We start from the raw sequence: 19,716 nt of genomic DNA, 5'->3' as shown, positions 1-19,716 counted from the left end.
GCTAAAGCTGTCTCAAACTGGATTATTTCCGCAGTGTGTTTTGGACTTTAAAAAAAGAGTCCCAAGGTCCCTTCCCTGAAAGCAGAATGTCTTAGGATGGACTATAATAGGCTTATTACTATAATATGCTTATTATAGTCCATATTAATATAAGTCCATATTAATATATTAATAATACAATTAACATATAGTCCATATTAATACTATAATACACTTATTACAGTGCATCTTGAGACATTTTTGCTTTCCAAGGGACCTTTGGGAGTCTTTTTAAGGGCCAAAACACACTGCAGAAATAATAAACAGAGGCCCTCCTTTTCCAGGGCATTAATAATGTAATTAATACAGAGTCCATATTAATACTATAAATACGTTTCTTATAGTCCGCCTTGAGACATTTTTTTTGCTTTCAGAATAGAGAAGAGACCTTGGGAATAAAGGTCCCTCCATTTCTGTCCAGGAGGTTGTCCTCCATATGAGTGTTTATCATGTGTGTGTAATTTATGTATTTTATGCAATTGCTTATGTAATGTTGTAAACCGCCTTGACCCTTTGGAAAGGCGGTATATAAATAATTTATTATTATTATTATTACAGTATTATAATAATAAGTTTTTTTCCCTTCCACCTTGAGGCGCCTTGGCCCTCCTCCTCTCACCCTGAGAGGAGGCGGCCATCCTTCCTAGGAAAGGCCGGGGCTCCTCTCCTGCGGGAAAGCGAGAAGAAGGCCAGGCGGGATGATGCTGAGGGGGAGGCGGGCCTGGGCCTGGCCTAGTTGTGGGGCGGAGACGCCGAGTCGGGGCTGAGGAGGAGGAGAGCCAGCCAGACATCCGCCTGGTCCTCCTTGTTGTAATTCTTCTTCTTTCCCGCCCAGCTGCGGGGGAATCCTCTTGATCCTTGTCTTCTTCTCTCTCCTTCCTTCCTTCCTTCCTTCCTTCCTTCCTTCCTTCCTTCCTTCCTTCCTTCCTTCCTTCCTTCCTCCATCTTCTCTTCAGGAGAGAAGCCCTTCTTCCTCTTCGTCTGGGTCCCTCCATGCTTTAAGGAGGACCCGTTCCGTCTCCCTTCTCCTCCTCCTCCTCCTCTCCTGGCAGCAGCCATGGGGCTGCAGCCCTTGGAGTTCAGCGAGTGCTACCTGGACAGCCCCTGGTTCCGCGAGAGCGTCCGGGCCCACGAGGCCGAGCTGGAGAAGACCAACAAGTTCATCAAGGAGCTCCTCAAGGACGGAAAGAGCCTCATCGCCGCCACGAAGAGTGAGTAGCAGCAGGAGTCCTCCTTTTCCAGGGCACGCCCTCCATGCTCAGGCTGACCACCTGTCCTCCTTTTCCAGGACACGTCCTCCTTTTGAGGCTCCTCTCCAAGAGGAATTCCAAAATGCCCTCCATTTTAAGGGTGAAGCCCTGCTTTTTCAGGACCTGCCCTCCATTCCAGGCTGCTGTCCAGGAGGACTTCCAAAACGTCCTCCATTTTGAGCATGGCCAACCTTCTCTCTCAAAGCAGTTTCCATTCTGAGCATAACGGGGGCATCTGGTCCCCTGCTTTGGCCAAGTCGCCTATTCTCAGCCTCAGGGAAAAGCAATGGCACACCTCTGAACCAGAGAGACCAGACGTCCTCCTTTTCCAGGACCTGCCCAGGAGGGATTCCAAAATGCCCTCCATTTTGAGCAGGACCTAGAAGCATGAATTGATATTTACATGAGTGCTTTTAATGTTTTTAATTGGCCATGTCCTCCATTTTGTCCTCCTTGGTGGTGAGGTCACCCTGCTTTGGGCAAGTCACATTCTCTCAGCCTCAGGGGAAGGCAATGGGCAAACCTTCTCAGAACCAAAACAAACAAAACTGTAGTAATATAACTATGTTAAGACTTAGGTCCTGAGAACCAAAAAACAAAACTGTAGTAGTGTAACTAGATAGAGACATTGAGTCCCAAGCTTCCTTCCTGAATGGCTTAAGGATGAACTATTAATAAGCAGTGTGACAAGTGGTCCTCCATTTCCAGGACATGTCCTGCATTTCAGCCTTCAGTCCAGGAGGAATTCCCAAATGTCCAGAGGTCCTCTTTTTCCAGGACGTGTCCTCCATTTCAATCTCATTTCCAAAATGTCCTCCATTTGGAGCACGACTGAGAAGCATGAATTTAGAATTAATTATGATTATTAATTGCATTTGTACCCTGCTCTTTAGAAATGCTCAGAGAGTGTTTATATGAATGGCTTTAGCTTTTATTTTGTAATGTCCTACATTTTTCTCTTGCATGCCCTCCACTTTGCAGCGTCTCCTCCTCCTCTGCGTTTAGGACATCTGGCCACCCTGGAGTCGTGATGGTGGTTGTGGTTGTTGTGGTTGTGTGTGTGAGAGAGGCATATGGATGGCTGAGCTTAACACATACCAGAAGAGGCTCGGACTCCTTGTCCCTACAAGGTCTGCAGCTTGTTGGGCTCCTGCTCCTTGCAAAGGAAGGAAAGGGCGTCTTGCAAACCGTTTAGGGTTTCCAGGCTGGGGCCGCTGCAGAGGTACAAAGTCTGCTAGAGCTGGTCAGGGACTTTCTTTGGAGGAAAAGTCTATTCCTCAGACTTAAATCAGTATTTAGAGAAAACTTGTAACACCTCCAAAGCACACTGCAGAAATAATCCAGTTTGAGACTGCTTTAACTGCCCTGGCTCAATGCTAGGGAATTCTGGAACTGTAGTTTTGAGAGACATTTAGGCTTCTCTGTAGAAAGCTCTGGTGCCACAATAAACTACACTTCCCAGGATTCCCTAGCACAGAGCCAGGGCAGTTAAAGCAGTCTCAAACTGGATTATTTCTGCAGTGTGCTTTGGACATAACTGAAAGAAAGAAGTAGGCAGCATGAGCTTTCCTAGACTATAGATCCAAAACACACTCCAGTCTGAGACCACTTTAACTGCCCTGGCTCAGTGCTAGGGAATCCTGGGAAGTGTAGTTTATTGTGGCACAGAGCTCTCTACAGAGAAAGCTAAACGCCTCACAAAACTACAGTTCTCAGAAGTCCCTAGCATTGAGCCAGGGCAGTTAAAGCAGTCTCAAACTGGATGATTTCTGCAGTGTGTTTTGGGCCTCCAGGAAAGAATTTGGCAGCATGAGCTTTTGTAGACTTACTGTATATACTTGACTCTAAAGTGACCTCATGTATAAGTCGAGGTAGGTTTTGGGGGCCAAAATTATGGATTTAGATAGGACTTGTGGGTAAGTCAAGGGTACAACCTAAGGGCATCTAACAAAGGATGCAAAGGAAAACAGTGCCAGAAAACTTAAGAAAATTCCAGCAAGCATAACTGTTTGTGCTCATACTAAAGGCTTCATGGATGAGAGTATAAAGGGGGTGTGAGTGCTTCCAGAACAGATTACACTCTTGCCTTTCACCAGGGGATGGTTCCTTTTTTGCAAGAATTAAAGTACAGTACAGTACAGTACTTACACTGACCCATGGATAAACCGATTCAGGTTTTTGGAGTCAATTGTTTGATTAACATTTCTAGACTTATACATGTATGAGTATATACAGTAAGTCTACTTCTTCTGATGCATTTGGAATTCAGACTTCTGTAGTAGTAGTGGTAGTAGTAGTAACAACAACAGAACAACAACAACAAAGCAATAACAGCAATACTTTTTATTTCTTTCCACTCACACCAAGGCTTGAGGCAGGATGTGTGTTTTTCTGTGCCTACAAATCCTTCCTGACTTATGTTTGTAAACCCTATCACAGGGTTTTCTTGGCAAGATTTGTTAAGAGGGGGTTTGCCATTGCTTTCCCCTGAGGCTGAGAGCGTGTGACTTGCCCAAAGGTCCCTGGTGGCTTTCAGTACAAAACACAATTAAAAACACATAAATACAGTAGTCATATTTAGTAATAACCTTTATTAGGACAATAATAATCCAGTTTGACACCACTTTAAATGCCATGGCTCAGTGCTATGGAATTCTGGGTATTGTCTATTGTTGTGGCACTGGAGCTCTTTGACAGAGAAGGCTAAATGTCTCACAAAACTACAACTCCCAGAATTCCATAGCACAATCATGGCAGTTAGAGTGATATAAAACTGGATTATTTCTGTAGTGTGGATACGGCTGTAGTCGTTTCTGACTTACAGTGATCCTTAAGGCAAACCTATCACAGAGTTTTCTTGACCAGTTTTTTCAGAGGGGTTTGACATTGCCATCTTTTGAGGCTGAGAAAGTGTGACTTGGCCAAGATCACCCAGTGGATTTCATTTATGGTCAAGCTGTGAATTGAACTCTGCTCTCCAGAGTCATAGTCCAACGCCCAAACCACCACGCTGGCTCTTCCTTTACATTGGCGATCAAACACTTCAGCGTTTCTTTGTCGCACCCACACACCCTGAGCTCAGTAACAAGTCTGCTTTCAATTGCGAAAGAGTAAGTAACCTCTCCTCCATCTAAGAGGTTTCCATAACGTGTAAAGTGGAATTGCATTCACTCTTGCAATATAAATAAAACGTTCCCCGGCACAAATGTTACTCTGAGTTTGGAACACAAGATTTAGAAAGACTGAAAAGAATTCCCATAAAAAGGAATAAGTTCCTGCTGACAACATGATTTTGCATACCAGCCTTTTTTATGGCATCAGTTTTGGCTGGGAAATGTTTTTAACAGGTGACATTTCAAGCTGCCTTTCTTTTGGAAAATGTGGGGGGAAATCTATTAAACCTTTGGTTAACTGTATTTCAGCTGCTAGCTTTCTAGTATCAAATCCCTTTCCTGTTTCATTAAACAGACTCAGAATTGTCCCAGCAGTAATTGCTGGTCGTCGTTCTGGTGTGTGTTAAGCAATGTTTATAAGGCTGATATGTATGCAAAATGTGGTTCATTTAATAGGCTTTGTGGCTTTTTAAAAATCTTTCAAATATTTCTGTCATGTCAGCAGTGGACATGAAACACTGTTAATGTAAACAGAGTTTTAGGAATGTGCACATAACATAACATTTTGGAATTTAGTTTGCATTGCCCACAAATCCATTGAGTTCATGTACACATATTTTAATATGCTCTTAAACTAGGAGGATGTTGTATCAACAGTTGATATAAACTGCAGTAAATCAGTAGGGAAGAGAAGAGTTCTGTTTTTTAATTGCCTTCTATATTTTTATCAATATGGACCAGATGGGAGGGACAGATACTATGCCCCTCAAGATCACTTCTGTTCATATTCAGTGTCTTCCAGACATATGATGTCCCATCCTAAGTGCATGTTTTGCTTTTAACTGTCTTCAAGTCAACTTTGATTTATGTCAACCCTATGAATGAGAGACCTCCAAGTCATCTAGTTCTCTACAACCTTGTTCAGGTCTATATAATGGAATGGGCAATCTTAATTTTAATATTCAATTACTGTATATATCTTTACACTTCAGGATCTTGTCTAGTTCTTTCATATCTGCCTTTCCAAGTCCAAGTCTTTCTCTGATTTCTTGACTGCAGTCTCCATTCTGATTAATGACTGAGATAAGATGTGAAATTTTTTTCACTATTTCAGTGTCTTCATTTACTTTAAAGTTATGTCAAATCATCTGTGGTCATTATTTTTGTTTTCTTAACATTCAACTCTAAACCTGCCTTTGCACTTTCCTCTTTGGCTTTCTTCAGTAATCATATCAAGTCTTTGCTATTTTCTGCTAGCACATGCTTACGTTCGTAATAAGCCTTGGGGAATGCAAGATAACATTCAGTGAACAATAAAAGTAGGTCTTCCATATCTTCATAGTGGTGTGAAATTTTCATGATCTTCTTGTTGAGTCTTCTTAGAGTGGCTGTGTGTTTATGAACTACTGGAGTGGCATGGCTCAAGTATAACAGGTGTTGTGGGATGGAGTGATTGGATTCAGACATCACAGCAAACCAGGGTCCTCTGGGGACTCTAGTTTACCTTAGACAAGCAACATGTTATTGTATGCTGCTTGTATGCTCCTGTTTGCAATACTGTACCTAAGCAAACTGTTAGCTGTGTGGTTAAAATAGACTAATGGAGTGAGGGGGCTGCAGCCAAAAAAGGTAGATGTGCTACAAGAACATCTGTCTGCCTTAAATGAATTCACATATTTAGAACCAGATGAACTGCATTCAGACCTACTAATGAAGCTTACCGATGTAATCGGGTATTTTGTGATGCTCAGATCGCTTTAAGAATTCTTGGAGATCAAATTAGGACCCTGTAAATTGTGGGCAATTGTTGTCCCTATCATTAGAAGGGGTGGGGGGAGAGAACTTACACAGTTATTAACCTGTCAGCTTGCTATAGTTTATTATTTAATGTTAATACGTATTAATATGTATTATGTTAAATTTATTTTGTAGAATGTACACCTTAGACAGGTTTATTCTATTCTATTCTATTTTTAATTTATTGTATGTATGGCGCTGTGTAAATTTACAGTGCCTTATAAATATAGCTTAATAATAATTGATGGTGATGCCAGGAAAGATTCTAGAAGGGATAATTAAACAGTATATCTGTGATAAAAGAATGCTGTGACTACTAAGCACCAGCATGGTTTTATCAAAATAATTCATGCTAAGGTAATCTTACCTCTTTTTTGATTGAGTTACAAGCGTGACAGATGAGGGGAATGCTGTGCTTAGAGTAAGATATAGATTAGATGATTTTACTGTAATTGATTTATAGCTGGGTTATGGATTGAAATGAAAGAATTCTTATTAATGGTCCCTTGTCATCCTGAGGAGAAATGTCATGGGATACCTCAAGGTTCTGTGCTGGGCCTGGTGTTGTTCAACATCTTTATAATTGGTTTGGATAATAGAAAAGGGGGCATTCTTATTAAATTTGCAGATGACACCAAACTAGCAGAGGTAGCTAATACCTCAGTAGACAGACTCAGGATTCAAAATGAACAAAATCAGTATCAGTAAGGATAAATATAAAGTATTGTATTTGGGCAGGAAAAAACCAGATGCATAACAAAAAATACAGAATACCTGTCTTTACATTAATCTATGTAAAAAGGATCTTGGGGTCTTGTTAGATCATATGTGTAACTTACAGTAGGTCAACAGTGTGATTCAGTAGCAAAAAAAGCCAGTGCAATTTTAGACTGCCTCAACAGGAATGTAGTGTCCAAATCAAGGGAATTAATAGTCCCACACTGTTCTGCTTTGGTTAGTCTTCATCTAGACAACTATGGTCTAAAACACACTGCAGAAATAATCCCACTTGAGATCACTTTAACTGCCCTGGCTCAATGCTACGGAATTCTAGACATTTTGCCTTCTCTGTCCTAGAGCTCTGGTGCCACAGTAAACTACAATTCCCAGGCTTCCCTAGCACTGTTTGCTGCTGCTCCAGAGAAGAAGCCCTAAAAACTAATGGATTCATAGAACAAGAGAAGAGATTCTGACTAAACATTAGGAAGACCTTTCTGACACTTGGAGCTGTTTGTCAGTGGAATAAACTACCTTAGAAGGAGAGAGATTGTCCTTCATTGGAGGTTTTTAAATTGAGATTAAATGACCACTTCACAGGGATGCTTTAGCAGTGAGTTCTTGCATTAGATGGGCCTTGGGACACCTTCCAGTTCTTTGATTGCATGAAAGCATGAGTTTGTAGATCATGATAAATAAACAAAAAATCAAAGGTTTGAAGTTGGAACAATGAGTCAGCTGAAGGTAGGAGTGAATAGCAAGCTTGTAGCAGCCTACTATCTCATCCTCAGCAATCCAGAATTCTCATGAATTCTGTTTGTAAATTCTGGATGCATTGTGTGTGTTAGAATAAACAACCAGAACTGCATTTTGAGTATGCTTGGCTTCCAAAGAATGGGTCCCTCTCATACGGGGAAAATATCCTTGGTATTTGTTGACATTGTTTCAGTGTAATCTGATGTACATAATTAAATTGCTGGTCTTCAGCCTGATTTGATGTGTATGGTGATTTTTTGTGGTTGGATTACAGTAAACCCAAGAAAATACTAGCCAGAATGAAGGAGTAACGCATGGGGAGGAAAAGAAGAGAGAAAATGAATTCAAACAGTATAGCCATATAAAACCTGTGTGATTAGTAAATTCTCATATGTTTGGGTCAGTAATTGAAAAGACAGTGTTTAGGATCATTCATCAAACACTGACTTTTTTTGTGTTCTGGTCTCTGGTTCATATGTGGTTAAACAATATGTCTAGCAGAAGAGTGAAGTTATTACTATTTGAAATAGTAAAGAATATTATTTATTCATAGCACATTTTCCATAGAATTGTTTTGCAAAAGGCTCTTATATGAAATGTGCTTGAATCTAAAAAGAATGTCTGCTTGTAAGTCCTTCTGTATTACAAACTACTACATCACACTTGCTCCTGAGTTGAATGTATTTGTAACTGAAGGAAACTTGAATTCAGAAAAAGGCAACGTAAAGTTTTATGAGCCAGTGTGATGTAATAGTTTGAACATTGAAGACCAGGGTTCAAATCCCAGTTCAATCATGTAAACAAACTGGGTGATACTGAGCAAGTCACACTCTCTCAGCCTCAGAGGATGGCAGTGGCAAACCTCTTTTGAACAAATCTTGCAAAGAAAATCCCATGATAGGTTCATCCTAAGGTTACCATAAGTCAGGAACGACTTGGAGGCAGAGAGCAACAACACGTTTTATATAAAAATATATGCAGAAGTACATGTGCAGTTTCATAGTTATTCATATTGTTCACATAACATTTCCAAGGAAATTCTGACAAGGAAAAGCAAACAAGATCTTCTTTTAAAAATAAATAGCTTTAAAAACATTTAGGCTATTCTGTTAATACTCTGGTAATTGAACTTCCTTATACAGTGTAGCACAGTGATGGTGAACCTTTTACAGATGAAGTGCCCAAACTGCAAACCAGACCCCTCTTATTTATTGCAAAGTGCCACATCCCTCTGGCTTTCTAGTAAGAAACTCTGGCAAACTCTGTGCTAGGGCGACAGCATGTGTGCCCACAGAGAGGGCTCTGAGTGCCACCTCTGGCACGCGTGCCATGGGTTCGCCATCACTGGTGTAGCATTTATTAATACATGAGAAGAATAGAAACTGGAGTTTTCACTGTGTTTTAAGTCCTTAAGGGTCCAAAATTGCTTGTTTTTACACCCTTGTCTTAAAAACTTCTTCTGTGATTCATATTGAACTTTTAACCTTTTCTTATTCTTGAAAATAGTTGCTAAAACAAATACTCATGAGAGAATCAAACTGACATGAGAGGACTAGTATACATTTTTAACATGCATTTTTAATAGTAGCATATCAAGCACTATGTATGGTGGTATAAATCCAGATAAAATTATTCACAAACAATATGAAGCCCATTATTTTCAGAGCAATGTAGGATGCATCTGCACTGTAGAAATAATGCAGTTTTTACACCACTTTAAGTGTTGTAGCTCCATTCTATGGAAACTTGGGATTTGTAGTTGAACAAGGTCTTTAGCTTTCTCTTTCCAAGAGTGCAGGTGTCTTACAAAACTACAAATTCCAGAATTCTATAAGATGGCACCATGGCAGTTAAAGTGGTGTCAAAAGGCATTATTTCTACAGTGTAAATGCACTCCTATCTGATGCTGATTTTCCTGCCCTTATTTTCTTTGAAGTTTTTTATGCTTCTGTTTCTTTCTGGAAAATGGTCCACAGTTCTTAGATGTTAGAGACTACAATCCGTTTCGGTTGTGTTTGTTCTTCCAGAGAGAGATGTCGGAGTCTTGCTGGATCACAATTGTTATAAGTTGAATATTATCCACTAACTGAATATTTACATGCTTCTTAAGAAAACTAAATGTCAAGAACTGATTAACAGATAAAATGCAATATGTGGAAGCTCAATTTTCCATTGCTTTCTCCATTTTAAGAAGATGCGGCCTATCTTTAATAAAAATAATAAGTGTTTAGGAGTTTGGAAACTGTCTGTCCTTGGTAGCCAACCAAAATTTTATGAATGCCTGCAGCTGTGCCCAGTTGAGGAAGGACAAGGATTTTGTCCCTGTTACACTGAGGTTTAAAGCCCAGCAAGAAGTCTGGATGAACCCAACCTCTTCTCATTTCTAAGCTCATGAGGAAGAATAGCTAGTCTTTGACTCTGCAGAATATCTTAAACAATGCTCTTTAATCTACGGTATATGTGAGAGACTAGCAATTTCCCCGCCTAGGGACTGGTAGCACATAAGCCAATTCTCTACAGTTGTTTCTTTTTTTCTTGGAAACTCTCAAGAGACTGGCAGCTGATGACTGAGGGAACATCACTACTCCATGAACCACCACTTTGAGTAGCACTGCTCTGAAGTACTCCAAATACATTATGGATAAGCTCCTGCCCTGCTTGCAGTCTTAAAACTGTAAAGGTGGCATTAGATGTGAAATTTGTATTGATTCAGATTAACTCTGCACTTTTACCTGTTCTAAAAGATGGGGATGGTGACAGAAATGAGTGCTCCACTTTCAAGCTGTGTAGAGCATCTATGCATCACACTGTGGGGATGATTGCCCTTCTGTAGTTCTAAGACTGTTTGGGCTCATCATCCATGCTGCATTGAGTGTTGGCCAATGGGTTATGCAAGCAGTAGTAACTTTGGATCTTTGTACATTTACTAAGTGTAGCTCTCATTAATTCTAGTCAGCAGTTGTCCAACCCAAAGGCCATAGTTGTCCACCCCAGTAGTGAGGAATAAATGGTGCTTCAGTTCAACAATAGCTGGAGGATTACAGATATCCTTGAAAATAGTAAAGAAAATAAACACTTGTGGATCCATGAAAATGTTACATTAACAAATTCTCGTCTAGAGGTAAATCTCTGGGTTACAGGACTGTAATTTTTGTATGTTGACAAAAGGATTTACAACTGAAGAATAGCTTTCTTCAAGAGATAAGTAAAACTAAAGTGTTTGCTTAATATTTAAACTGCTTTAACTTTTGTATAGATATTTTGGAAAGATAAATTTAAGAGGTAGGTAGATGTGAATTTGGTTCATGTCTGGGGCATTGGAATATGACTCTGGAGAGCAGGATTCAAATCCCTGTTCAGCCATGAAAACCCATTGGGTGACCTTGAGCAAGTCCCTCTCTCAGCTTCAGACAGGAGAAAGCAAAGGTAAACCCCCTATGAAAAAATCTTGACAAGAAAATCCCCTGATAACTTCACATTAGGGCAGTGGTTCCCAACCTGTGGGTCGGGACCCCTTGGGGGTCGAATGACCCTTTCATGGGGGTCGCCTAAGACCATTGGAAAACACCTATTTAATTACAGTTATGAAGTAGCAATGAAAATAATTTCATGGGTTTGGGTCACCACAACATGAGGAACTGTATTAAAGGGTCACGACTGTAGGAAGGTTGGGAACCACTGCATTAGGGTCACCATAATGCAGAAGATACTTGAATGCACACAACAACTGAATTAATCTATTCTTAAAAAGGAGCAGTCAAGTAAAAGAGCAAATTGGAAATCACTGAACATAGGAAATCACTGTGGTCCAAATCACTGTAGAGACCTTGAATAACCTCTGCAGAGACTTGGAGTACATTTAAACACTTGCTATTTAATTCAATGTTTAAATGAGGACTATTTAATAACACAGCAACAACACCTGAAGCCATTTCCTTACAATTTTCCACGAAGCAAAATAAATATCCGGACTTACTGCTGTTTGGACTGTGGAATGCAAGTTGACCTGAGGGAATAGCAAATGTTTTAAAATATCGCTGCTCATTATTTATTTATTTTGTTTGTTTGTTACTTTTATATCCTATCTTTCCTCCACGGAAATCAAATTGGCAAACATGTTCCCCCCCACCCCCCCACCCCGTTTTTATCACATAGTATTCAGGAATTTTTTTGTAGCTATATCTTAATGTTTACAATTTGGTAAGAGTATAGTTCTTGCTTGATTTGAGTGAAAATAATAGCATAAAACTGAGCTATATTATGCGGGATGGTAAATAGCTTGCATTTGAGGATGCACCTGCCATGTGCAGAAATTAAGAATAGTTTCTGAGTTTTCTTTTTCCCTTTGAAAAAGAAAAAAAAAAGTAGTTTCTGGTAAAAGTTCACAAACTAGAAAAGGAGCAAGTCTGTTGTTATAATATCTTCAATAAAATATTGCTCTGTCCCCATCCTTCATACTATTTGAGGGAAACAGATTCTGGAATGAAGGAGGTGGGTTTTTTGGATTTTTTTAAAAAATTAACTTTTACTGTTAGAGAGTCCAAAGAATGAACATAATGAGGAAAGGCACTGATTACATGGCATATGCAATGGAAGTTTTACTGTGTATATATTTACTTAGGAGATAGAGAAAACTCTTTTCCTAAGAATTTTACAGTTCTGAATCAGCAGCAATTATCTACCACTAACTTTTAGTTAGGGACTTATCTATTGGAGTTTACCTTTCTCTGCTTCAGAAGTGGTCAGCTGTAGAGGGACCATACGTATCCCATTTTCAAGTCCCACAGACTGTTATGGGCTGTCCACACACAATAGAAGTGTTTGAAAACCAGAAGGTGGGCACATCTGTTTTTAAAAGGGGGAGACTATTTTGGGCCTCCAAAATGTCAGAGGGGGATAGTGGGCTTAAAATTGGAGAAGTGGCTCTCTTGGAGTCTTCTGAGAGTCTGATTCTCAATTATTTTATTTTATTTTGGTGCTAGGAGAGTCTGGAGACACTTAGAGCTGTATTGGAGGTTCTGGAAGTACACATACAATCCGTAAAATTGCCACCCTGCTGTTAAGAGAAACTTTACTACTAACAAATTGAGAGAGGTAATCATATTAGTTTGTTATAGCAAGGTGCTTTAATAAATAAGACATTTTATTGTGACATAACCATAGTGGTAGCTGTCTGCTTTATGCATCTGAATTGGACATTGTCCATGGAAACAGATGTCATGGTAGAAATGCATGAGTTTGAAGAAACTCCCACAAGACATTGAGCCTTATCCCCAGCCAATGTAGGAAACTTGCTAAAGCATTTTTGAGAGCTTGCCAACAAACACCCCTAAGAAAAGAGAGTCCAATGCTGTCCAAAGCTAATACAATTTGTTAGTCTATAATTAGCTACCAGTTATGGTTGTTCTTTAAAACTACTGTAATTTATTTATTTAACATCCCATTCATCTCTGGAATGGGAGTCAGAGTGGCTCATGATATAAATAAAATAGGCCATCTAAAACCATATGAGGTTTAAATGTTTTAAAAGTATTAAATAGTACATTCAGTTAAAACAGGTTTTAAAGCATTAAAATTATTAAACAATTAAAATATGTAAAGTAAACATCGCAAATTAAAACAGCACACCCAATTTCATCTTACTGCACCCTGGTCAGCACAGGCTGAAATCCCGTTTAAACAAGAAGGTCTTTACCTGCTTGCAAAAGGACAACAGAAAGAGGTAGTGAGTTCCAAAACCTATGAGCAGTCACTTGGAAGGATCTCTCTCCTGTTCTCACCAGTGGATGGGAGTGTGGGTGGAAAGAAAGACCTTCCCTAAATATCTTAAAATGCAGGTGGATTTGTATAGGGATATATGGACTTTCAGACAGTCTGGACCTAAGCCGTATAAGATTTATAGATCAAAACCAGCACTTTGAATTGTGCCCAGAAATGGACCAGCATCAGTGAAGGTGTGGTGAGTTATATGCCCCCTATAACCAGCCATGGTCAACAGTCTAGCTGTAGGATTTGGAACCTACCAAAGTGGTTTCCAAAGGCAGCCTCATGTTGAGCCCATTACAATAATCCAAATGGGGCATAATCAAGTTTTACTGTGGCCAGATCTGGCTTCTCAAGAAATGGGCACAGCGTGCATGCTAACCGTTTACAGCAAACATTTTAATACTTTCATATTATCCACTTTATTTAAATTGTGAATACACACTGAAACTAATGTGAATTTATAGACTTATACAATCTTTAAAAATCCTTGCTGACAGTTTATTACCTTGTTTGATGAACTAACCTCCCTCCTCTTTTCTTCTGTGTATCATATTTTCTTGTTAATTGCTTTAGTATGTAAGACTGACAGGAAGGTCTTTCTCAGTTTTCTGTTGATGTGAGCTACTTTGGGAGAAATAATTGTTTGCATATTGAACAAAAATACAGAAAATAATAACAATAATATATCTTTTAATGGAATATATAGCTTCTTCAAACAATTATAACTTATTTGTCAAGTTGGAAATACGTGTGAGTTGTTAGCAATAAACATCTATTTAAAATAGGTTGAGAAATCTGTGAACTTGCAGATATTGCTGAACTCTATCCCTCTATATTTCCATTACCCTTAGTCTGTCTGCTTATTGGTAATGTATGATAAGCAGAGTAGTTGACCAACATCTGGAGAAGTGAAGTTTTTCTACCCATTCTTTAAATGGTCCCTTCCTTTTTTTGTGACAGTGATGGAGGATGGAGTTAGAAGGGAAGTTCCCACTAGTAAAATACTATTTCACCGTATTTATTGCTAACATATTGAACTGACCATTCATTTTTACCATTTTTGCAGTTTCAGCATTGTAATGAACTTTTTTTTAGTTGATTGCCTCTAAGTGACATAGCTCCAAAACACACTGCAGAAACAATCCAATTTGAGATCACTGTAATTGCCCTGGCTCAGTGCTAGGAAATCTTGGGAACACCAGGATTATTGTGGCACCAGAGCTCTCTGAGCTCTCTGGTTACTTTAGTTAAGTGTGTCTCATTTCATCTAGAACCATATTCAGGAGTAGCCATGTTGGCCATGCAGTAAAATACAACAAAATCCACAAACTATTATCTTTATTGAGCAACTAAAATGCACAAAATATTTTAAGCAAAGTTTTTTGTGCCTTTTGGTTGGCCAATAAAGCTACCACTCATTTGATCTGAGGTCTGGGAGAATGCAAATACATACAAAGGGATAAATACAACAGTGAGAGAAATTTGGGTGAACTGGATAAAATAAAGATTTAATTTAATTATGAACAAAATCATCTGGAATATAAATTCTTTTATCATACTATTTATACTAGTATCACATATATCCAGTGCTATTAAATAAAAAAAAAATCAGATTGTTTTTAATCATCAGTTGTTATTCACCCTGAAGCAGAGTGGTGTATTCTAGTCAGGTGGTGATTCATAGTCTCACTGTGCAGTGTCTTCTGGCCTGCAGTCATTTAACTTCCAGTTCTCTGAGTTCCAAATCTATAATATGGTAGGTGGTTTGCAAAGTAGTTTTAGTATCTGTCCCTCTCACAACTAACCAAAGTGACCTGTGACATTTGCCATATACAAGAGGCTATCTCAGAAGTCAGCTTTTTTTTGTTGGAAATCAAGTTTTAATATATTAGTCATAACTGTTACTTTTGAAAGGTTAAGTACAAACGTAGGAACAGATGGGCAAAAAGCCGTTTTGAACCTCTTCGAATGCCTCCAAAGCAGGCAAAAACAAGACTGTATCATGCTCCGGGGTTAAAAAATGGAGCAAAAGAACTCTGAATAGTTCATCTTAGCATGGAAGATGTGCATCTTCACGTCTACATATAAACACCCTGACATGAGTGCAGGGCTGCGGGAAAGCAAAGAAATGAATGTGCGACAACTCCAATGGATGTAATTACCACATACACAAACCAGACTGTCTAACAGAGAGGCATGGGGTGAAGGGGACATATGGAGGGCCTCCACGATTGTGCTTTGCCAGTGTATCATTCACACACTGATGCACCAATACCCTGTATAGGTGGAGCATCACCTGTGCAACTGTGTGGCTGATCAAAGGTATGGCCATCCAATGGGATGCCATCTGGGCTGATGTAGGAGGTAGTTGGGGGTCACCAGCAATGTGTTGATATGAAGGTGTGCATGTATGGAGACAACCCCCTCCCTTCAAAAAAAATTACCCAGAGGTGCAGCTTGATGCTTCGCCATACACCACATGGTTGGGCCGTGTGCATTCAGCCTACCTTGGGAGTGGGCCATGTGGGCAGTAAGGGTTCAGCCCGCTTTGGGAAAAAGCAGGATCAAGCAGCTTTTTTCTTTCTTTCTGCTCTGGCCCTTAGATATGTTAGCTTTCATCATGTCAGATTTCATTTTAAAATTAGATACATTTGGCCCTTCGTATCCATGAGAGATCTGTTCTGGATTCCCCCATGGATAAGAAAAAAGGCATACCCTCAAGTCCCATTGTCCCTAAGGGTGGCATGATGTGCACAAATGTATCAGGGAGCTCTGACAGCTGGAAGCTATAGAAGGGGTTGGCAGGCAACAACTATGTCATCCAGAGGGCTGGAAGCTAGCTGGCAACAAATAGGCCAGCCTAAAGAAACAGCTGCTCCAATGACTACAGTGATCTTTTGGACCACAAGATGCTCTAGTGAATCACAAAAAGGACTCTGAGACTTATTTTCTCCTATGCCTTGAAGCATCTGAAGCTGCTCTGAAGGCTTATTTTAAGTTACTCAGAAATCACTCATTCTGTGTTCACTGGGACTTTGAATTTCAGCCAGTGGAAACCAGAAGGGGTGGAGAAGCATTTGTATATATACAAGAAGAATAGACTCATATGGGAAATTGGATAACACTATCTGAAAGTATTTCCCTCACCCCTTTTCTTTTGTAGGTGAGAAGTGCTTCATAGTTATTTTTAGGAACACCATCCCTCTTTTAAAAACGGAAGAAAAATAAAGCTTTAAATAAAAAGGGGAAGAAACCTTTGCATCTAGACCTGTTTGGATTGTTCTTGTATTCCATAAACTTCTTGCATGATGTTTCATGTTTTATGACCAGAGGATTTGCTCCAGATGTAAGATAATTTATCTTCCTTCATCCTTTGCTTCTTACTTATTTTTTCTCTTTCCCTATCAATAATTTGCTTTCTACTTCAAAGCATAAAGGAGAATCTGGGACCTTTTGTAAAGCATCACTTTAAGGAAAATAGTAGAACTGGGCAGATTACTACATTTCTTTAGAAACATTGGTTGTTTTTTTTAATATGGAAAGAAAAACTGCTTTCTTACTCTTTTGGTGTTCTGATAATTGACCTCTCGTGTCACAGGGTTATTAATCATTGCTCTCATTGGAATGCTGCTTCCTGAAAACTATTATTAGTGTCATGATTGAGAAAGATGTGAACAGCTGCTGAACTTTCAGACTGAGTCACTGGATGGATGGGTGGGTTTGCTTGGAATCTCAGAAGTGGTAAGTGTAGGACCTTAGGAGGAACCATTCTGGAATTTTCTTGTACAATAGCTGATGGCATCTGTCAGAGCCACACTTCTTCTGGATGGAATGCTTTCATTTCCTCTCTGTTATATTTATTTCATCCTATATATGGCCCATTCTTCCTTTCTTTTGGTGAAAAGGGGGTTAATAAATGTTGTTTTTATTGGTGTTAGTACTATTATTTCTGTTAGTGTGTTTTACTTTATCTTGATGTCATGTTCATTAGATAGTAAAACATTTAAACATCATTATCACTGGCTAAAGAACAGATAGTAGATATAGAGTGACACTTCTTAATTAGAAATGTTTTGAGTGTGTCTCAACATAAGCAGACCATATTTTATGAGCAACTGAATTTGTGAATCCTCTTTGCATCCCCATTGCCATTCAGTAACTATGAACTTCTGTGACCAGTAGAAGAACATATATTTTATGTGCAGGAGCTTAGGAATCCCAAGTTCATTCTGTGACTTTTCAGGTTCAAAAGACTGTAGATCTAACAAATCAATTTTTCTGCAATCATCTTACCTTAATACTTTTTGTTTAAATCTCTTAACATTTGGGCCCTAAACAGACCAGCACTTTGTGCTGCCCTGGGCCTGAAAGTAGGGCTAGATAGGGCTGAGCAGTTACACGCACCCAGCCCTGCTTTTGTCACGCATGCACCACCTTGGCACACACCCGTCCATACGGGACACGCCATGATGACTCACAGATGTCCACGTGAACAAAGAGCGCTGGCTGGAACTGGCGATATCATGGCATGCAAAACGCCTGTCTCACCCCTTCAAGGAAGCTGCCTAGAGCGGCTTCTTTTTAGGGAGCAGGTCGGTGCCGCAGCGTGTGACTTCTGCGGCACCAACCACGGGCAAAGACCGGTGGCTTTTAGCCGCCTGTCTGTATAGCCCCTAAGTCTCTTAACCTAATGGACAGACTCACTGATTTTGTTCTCTGTGTTTCACATAATCCATAGGAAATCTTTGAAGCAAAGGGTCAGGAAAGAATTGAAGTAACCCAGAGATGGATATGTATGTGTGCGGTGTTTATGAGCCTTCAAGTCATGAGTTGAATTTCATAGAGGTTAGACAAGGAATATTCAGAAGTGGTTTTGCCAGTTCTTTCTTCTGAAATATAGCTTACAGCACCAGATATTTGTTGCACCAAGCACTGATACTGCTTTGCTTCCAAGAACAGATGAGATCTGGTGCCTTTAGGGTATTTATTTATGATTGTTAAAATGGTCCCATACAGTCAGACCTTTATGGTTTTCTGTGACTGAGCACTAAATTTTTTGTATCCTTTTGCACAGGAAATCTAGGAGTTAATTTTATGGGAAATCCAACAAGCCAATAATTTAATGAGTTGCTTAACTAGTTGCTTTAAGTTTATTTAAGACATTATGATCTTGACAATTCTGAGTTTTTTCCTTTTAAAATAAATCATAGTACCATTGAATATGCCTTTTTAAAGCATCATAGAATGGATACTTGAACTATTTAATATGCCTCCATGTTTCCTGGAGTGTTGCTTCTAGTTCAGACTCTTATAAGTAAATATGTGAAATTTAGCACTTTTTTTTTTTTGCAGTGGTTAGGAGTTTCATACTAAGATCTCACACAGAGATCTTTCATCATTTTTTATTTTTTTGCTCATTGTCATTCGTGAAGGATTTTTGTTTTCTTCTTACATGAGTAACGGAGAAGTGTAGATTGATAAGAATCTTTGTGGGGAGCATTGTGAGACTGGAGATTAAGGAATGAGGTATATATCTTTTCTGCCTTGTGCACTATCAGTAGTTCCTCTAAAACCATGTTTGGTTTGACATAGTCATGTGAACTTCCACTCCTGTTTACCTCAGAATTGCCTACTATAAATACAGGTTACAGTACAGTTAAATCGGGTCAAAGTAATCAAGTGTACTTTAGTGTATCAGCATTCTGGAGTACTATATGATGCTATACAACTCTTTACTTTTCTGTACTCTTTAGATCTGTTTATGGTAAAGGTGCATAGCAAACAATAGAATGGTAAAGTTATTAGCCTTATTTATGGTACCACACAGAGTCCCTTTTCATAGTCAGCCTATTGTACTCAAGTAGTTCTTATTTAATCCTGTTTTTACAAAAGTTATACTGTAATGATGGCAATTACATAAGATGACATGTTATAGTGTTTTAAGATCATGTGAAATGTATACCTTTTATTTGTTTACTTTGGCTATTCACAAACTGGCATGAACATTCCATTTGCTGAGAAAGTAGTAACAACATGGGTTGTGACAGGCTATTCTGAGCCCAAGCCTTTCTAACACTTTGTTTAGATGCTAGTTCAGATATAGATCACATTGGCTGTTTGGGTAATGATTCTGCATTTGCCTTTGGGGAAGATGGAAACTATGAAACTTGTTTGTTCACTTTCTGTGTGGGATGTGAACCTGGCTAAAGAGAAGCAATTATGGGTATCGTGGTGTTCCTTTTTCTTTGGTATTGATGTCGATGTCGATATTATGCTTC

At 39.2% G+C, this 19,716-nt stretch overlaps 1 protein-coding gene across 1 annotated transcript in view; it reads left to right on the top strand.

The window, feature by feature from the left end:
• Nucleotides 1-948: 948 nt before the first annotated feature.
• Nucleotides 949-19,716, top strand: part of ARHGAP10 (Rho GTPase activating protein 10) — a 125,699-nt gene continuing 106,931 nt past the window's right edge. Inside the window, exon 1 of the mRNA XM_042470138.1 lies at nucleotides 949-1,250. Within this exon, the coding sequence (XP_042326072.1) occupies nucleotides 1,097-1,250 (154 nt within the window). The 5' untranslated portion in view covers nucleotides 949-1,096. The remainder of the gene's footprint in view (nucleotides 1,251-19,716) is intronic.

This window comes from Sceloporus undulatus, chromosome 5, assembly GCF_019175285.1.
Source record: "Sceloporus undulatus isolate JIND9_A2432 ecotype Alabama chromosome 5, SceUnd_v1.1, whole genome shotgun sequence".
NCBI lineage: Eukaryota > Metazoa > Chordata > Lepidosauria > Squamata > Phrynosomatidae > Sceloporus > Sceloporus undulatus.
The sequence above is the reverse complement of the archived record's forward strand: the minus strand, read 5'-3'. Positions and strand labels throughout refer to the sequence as shown.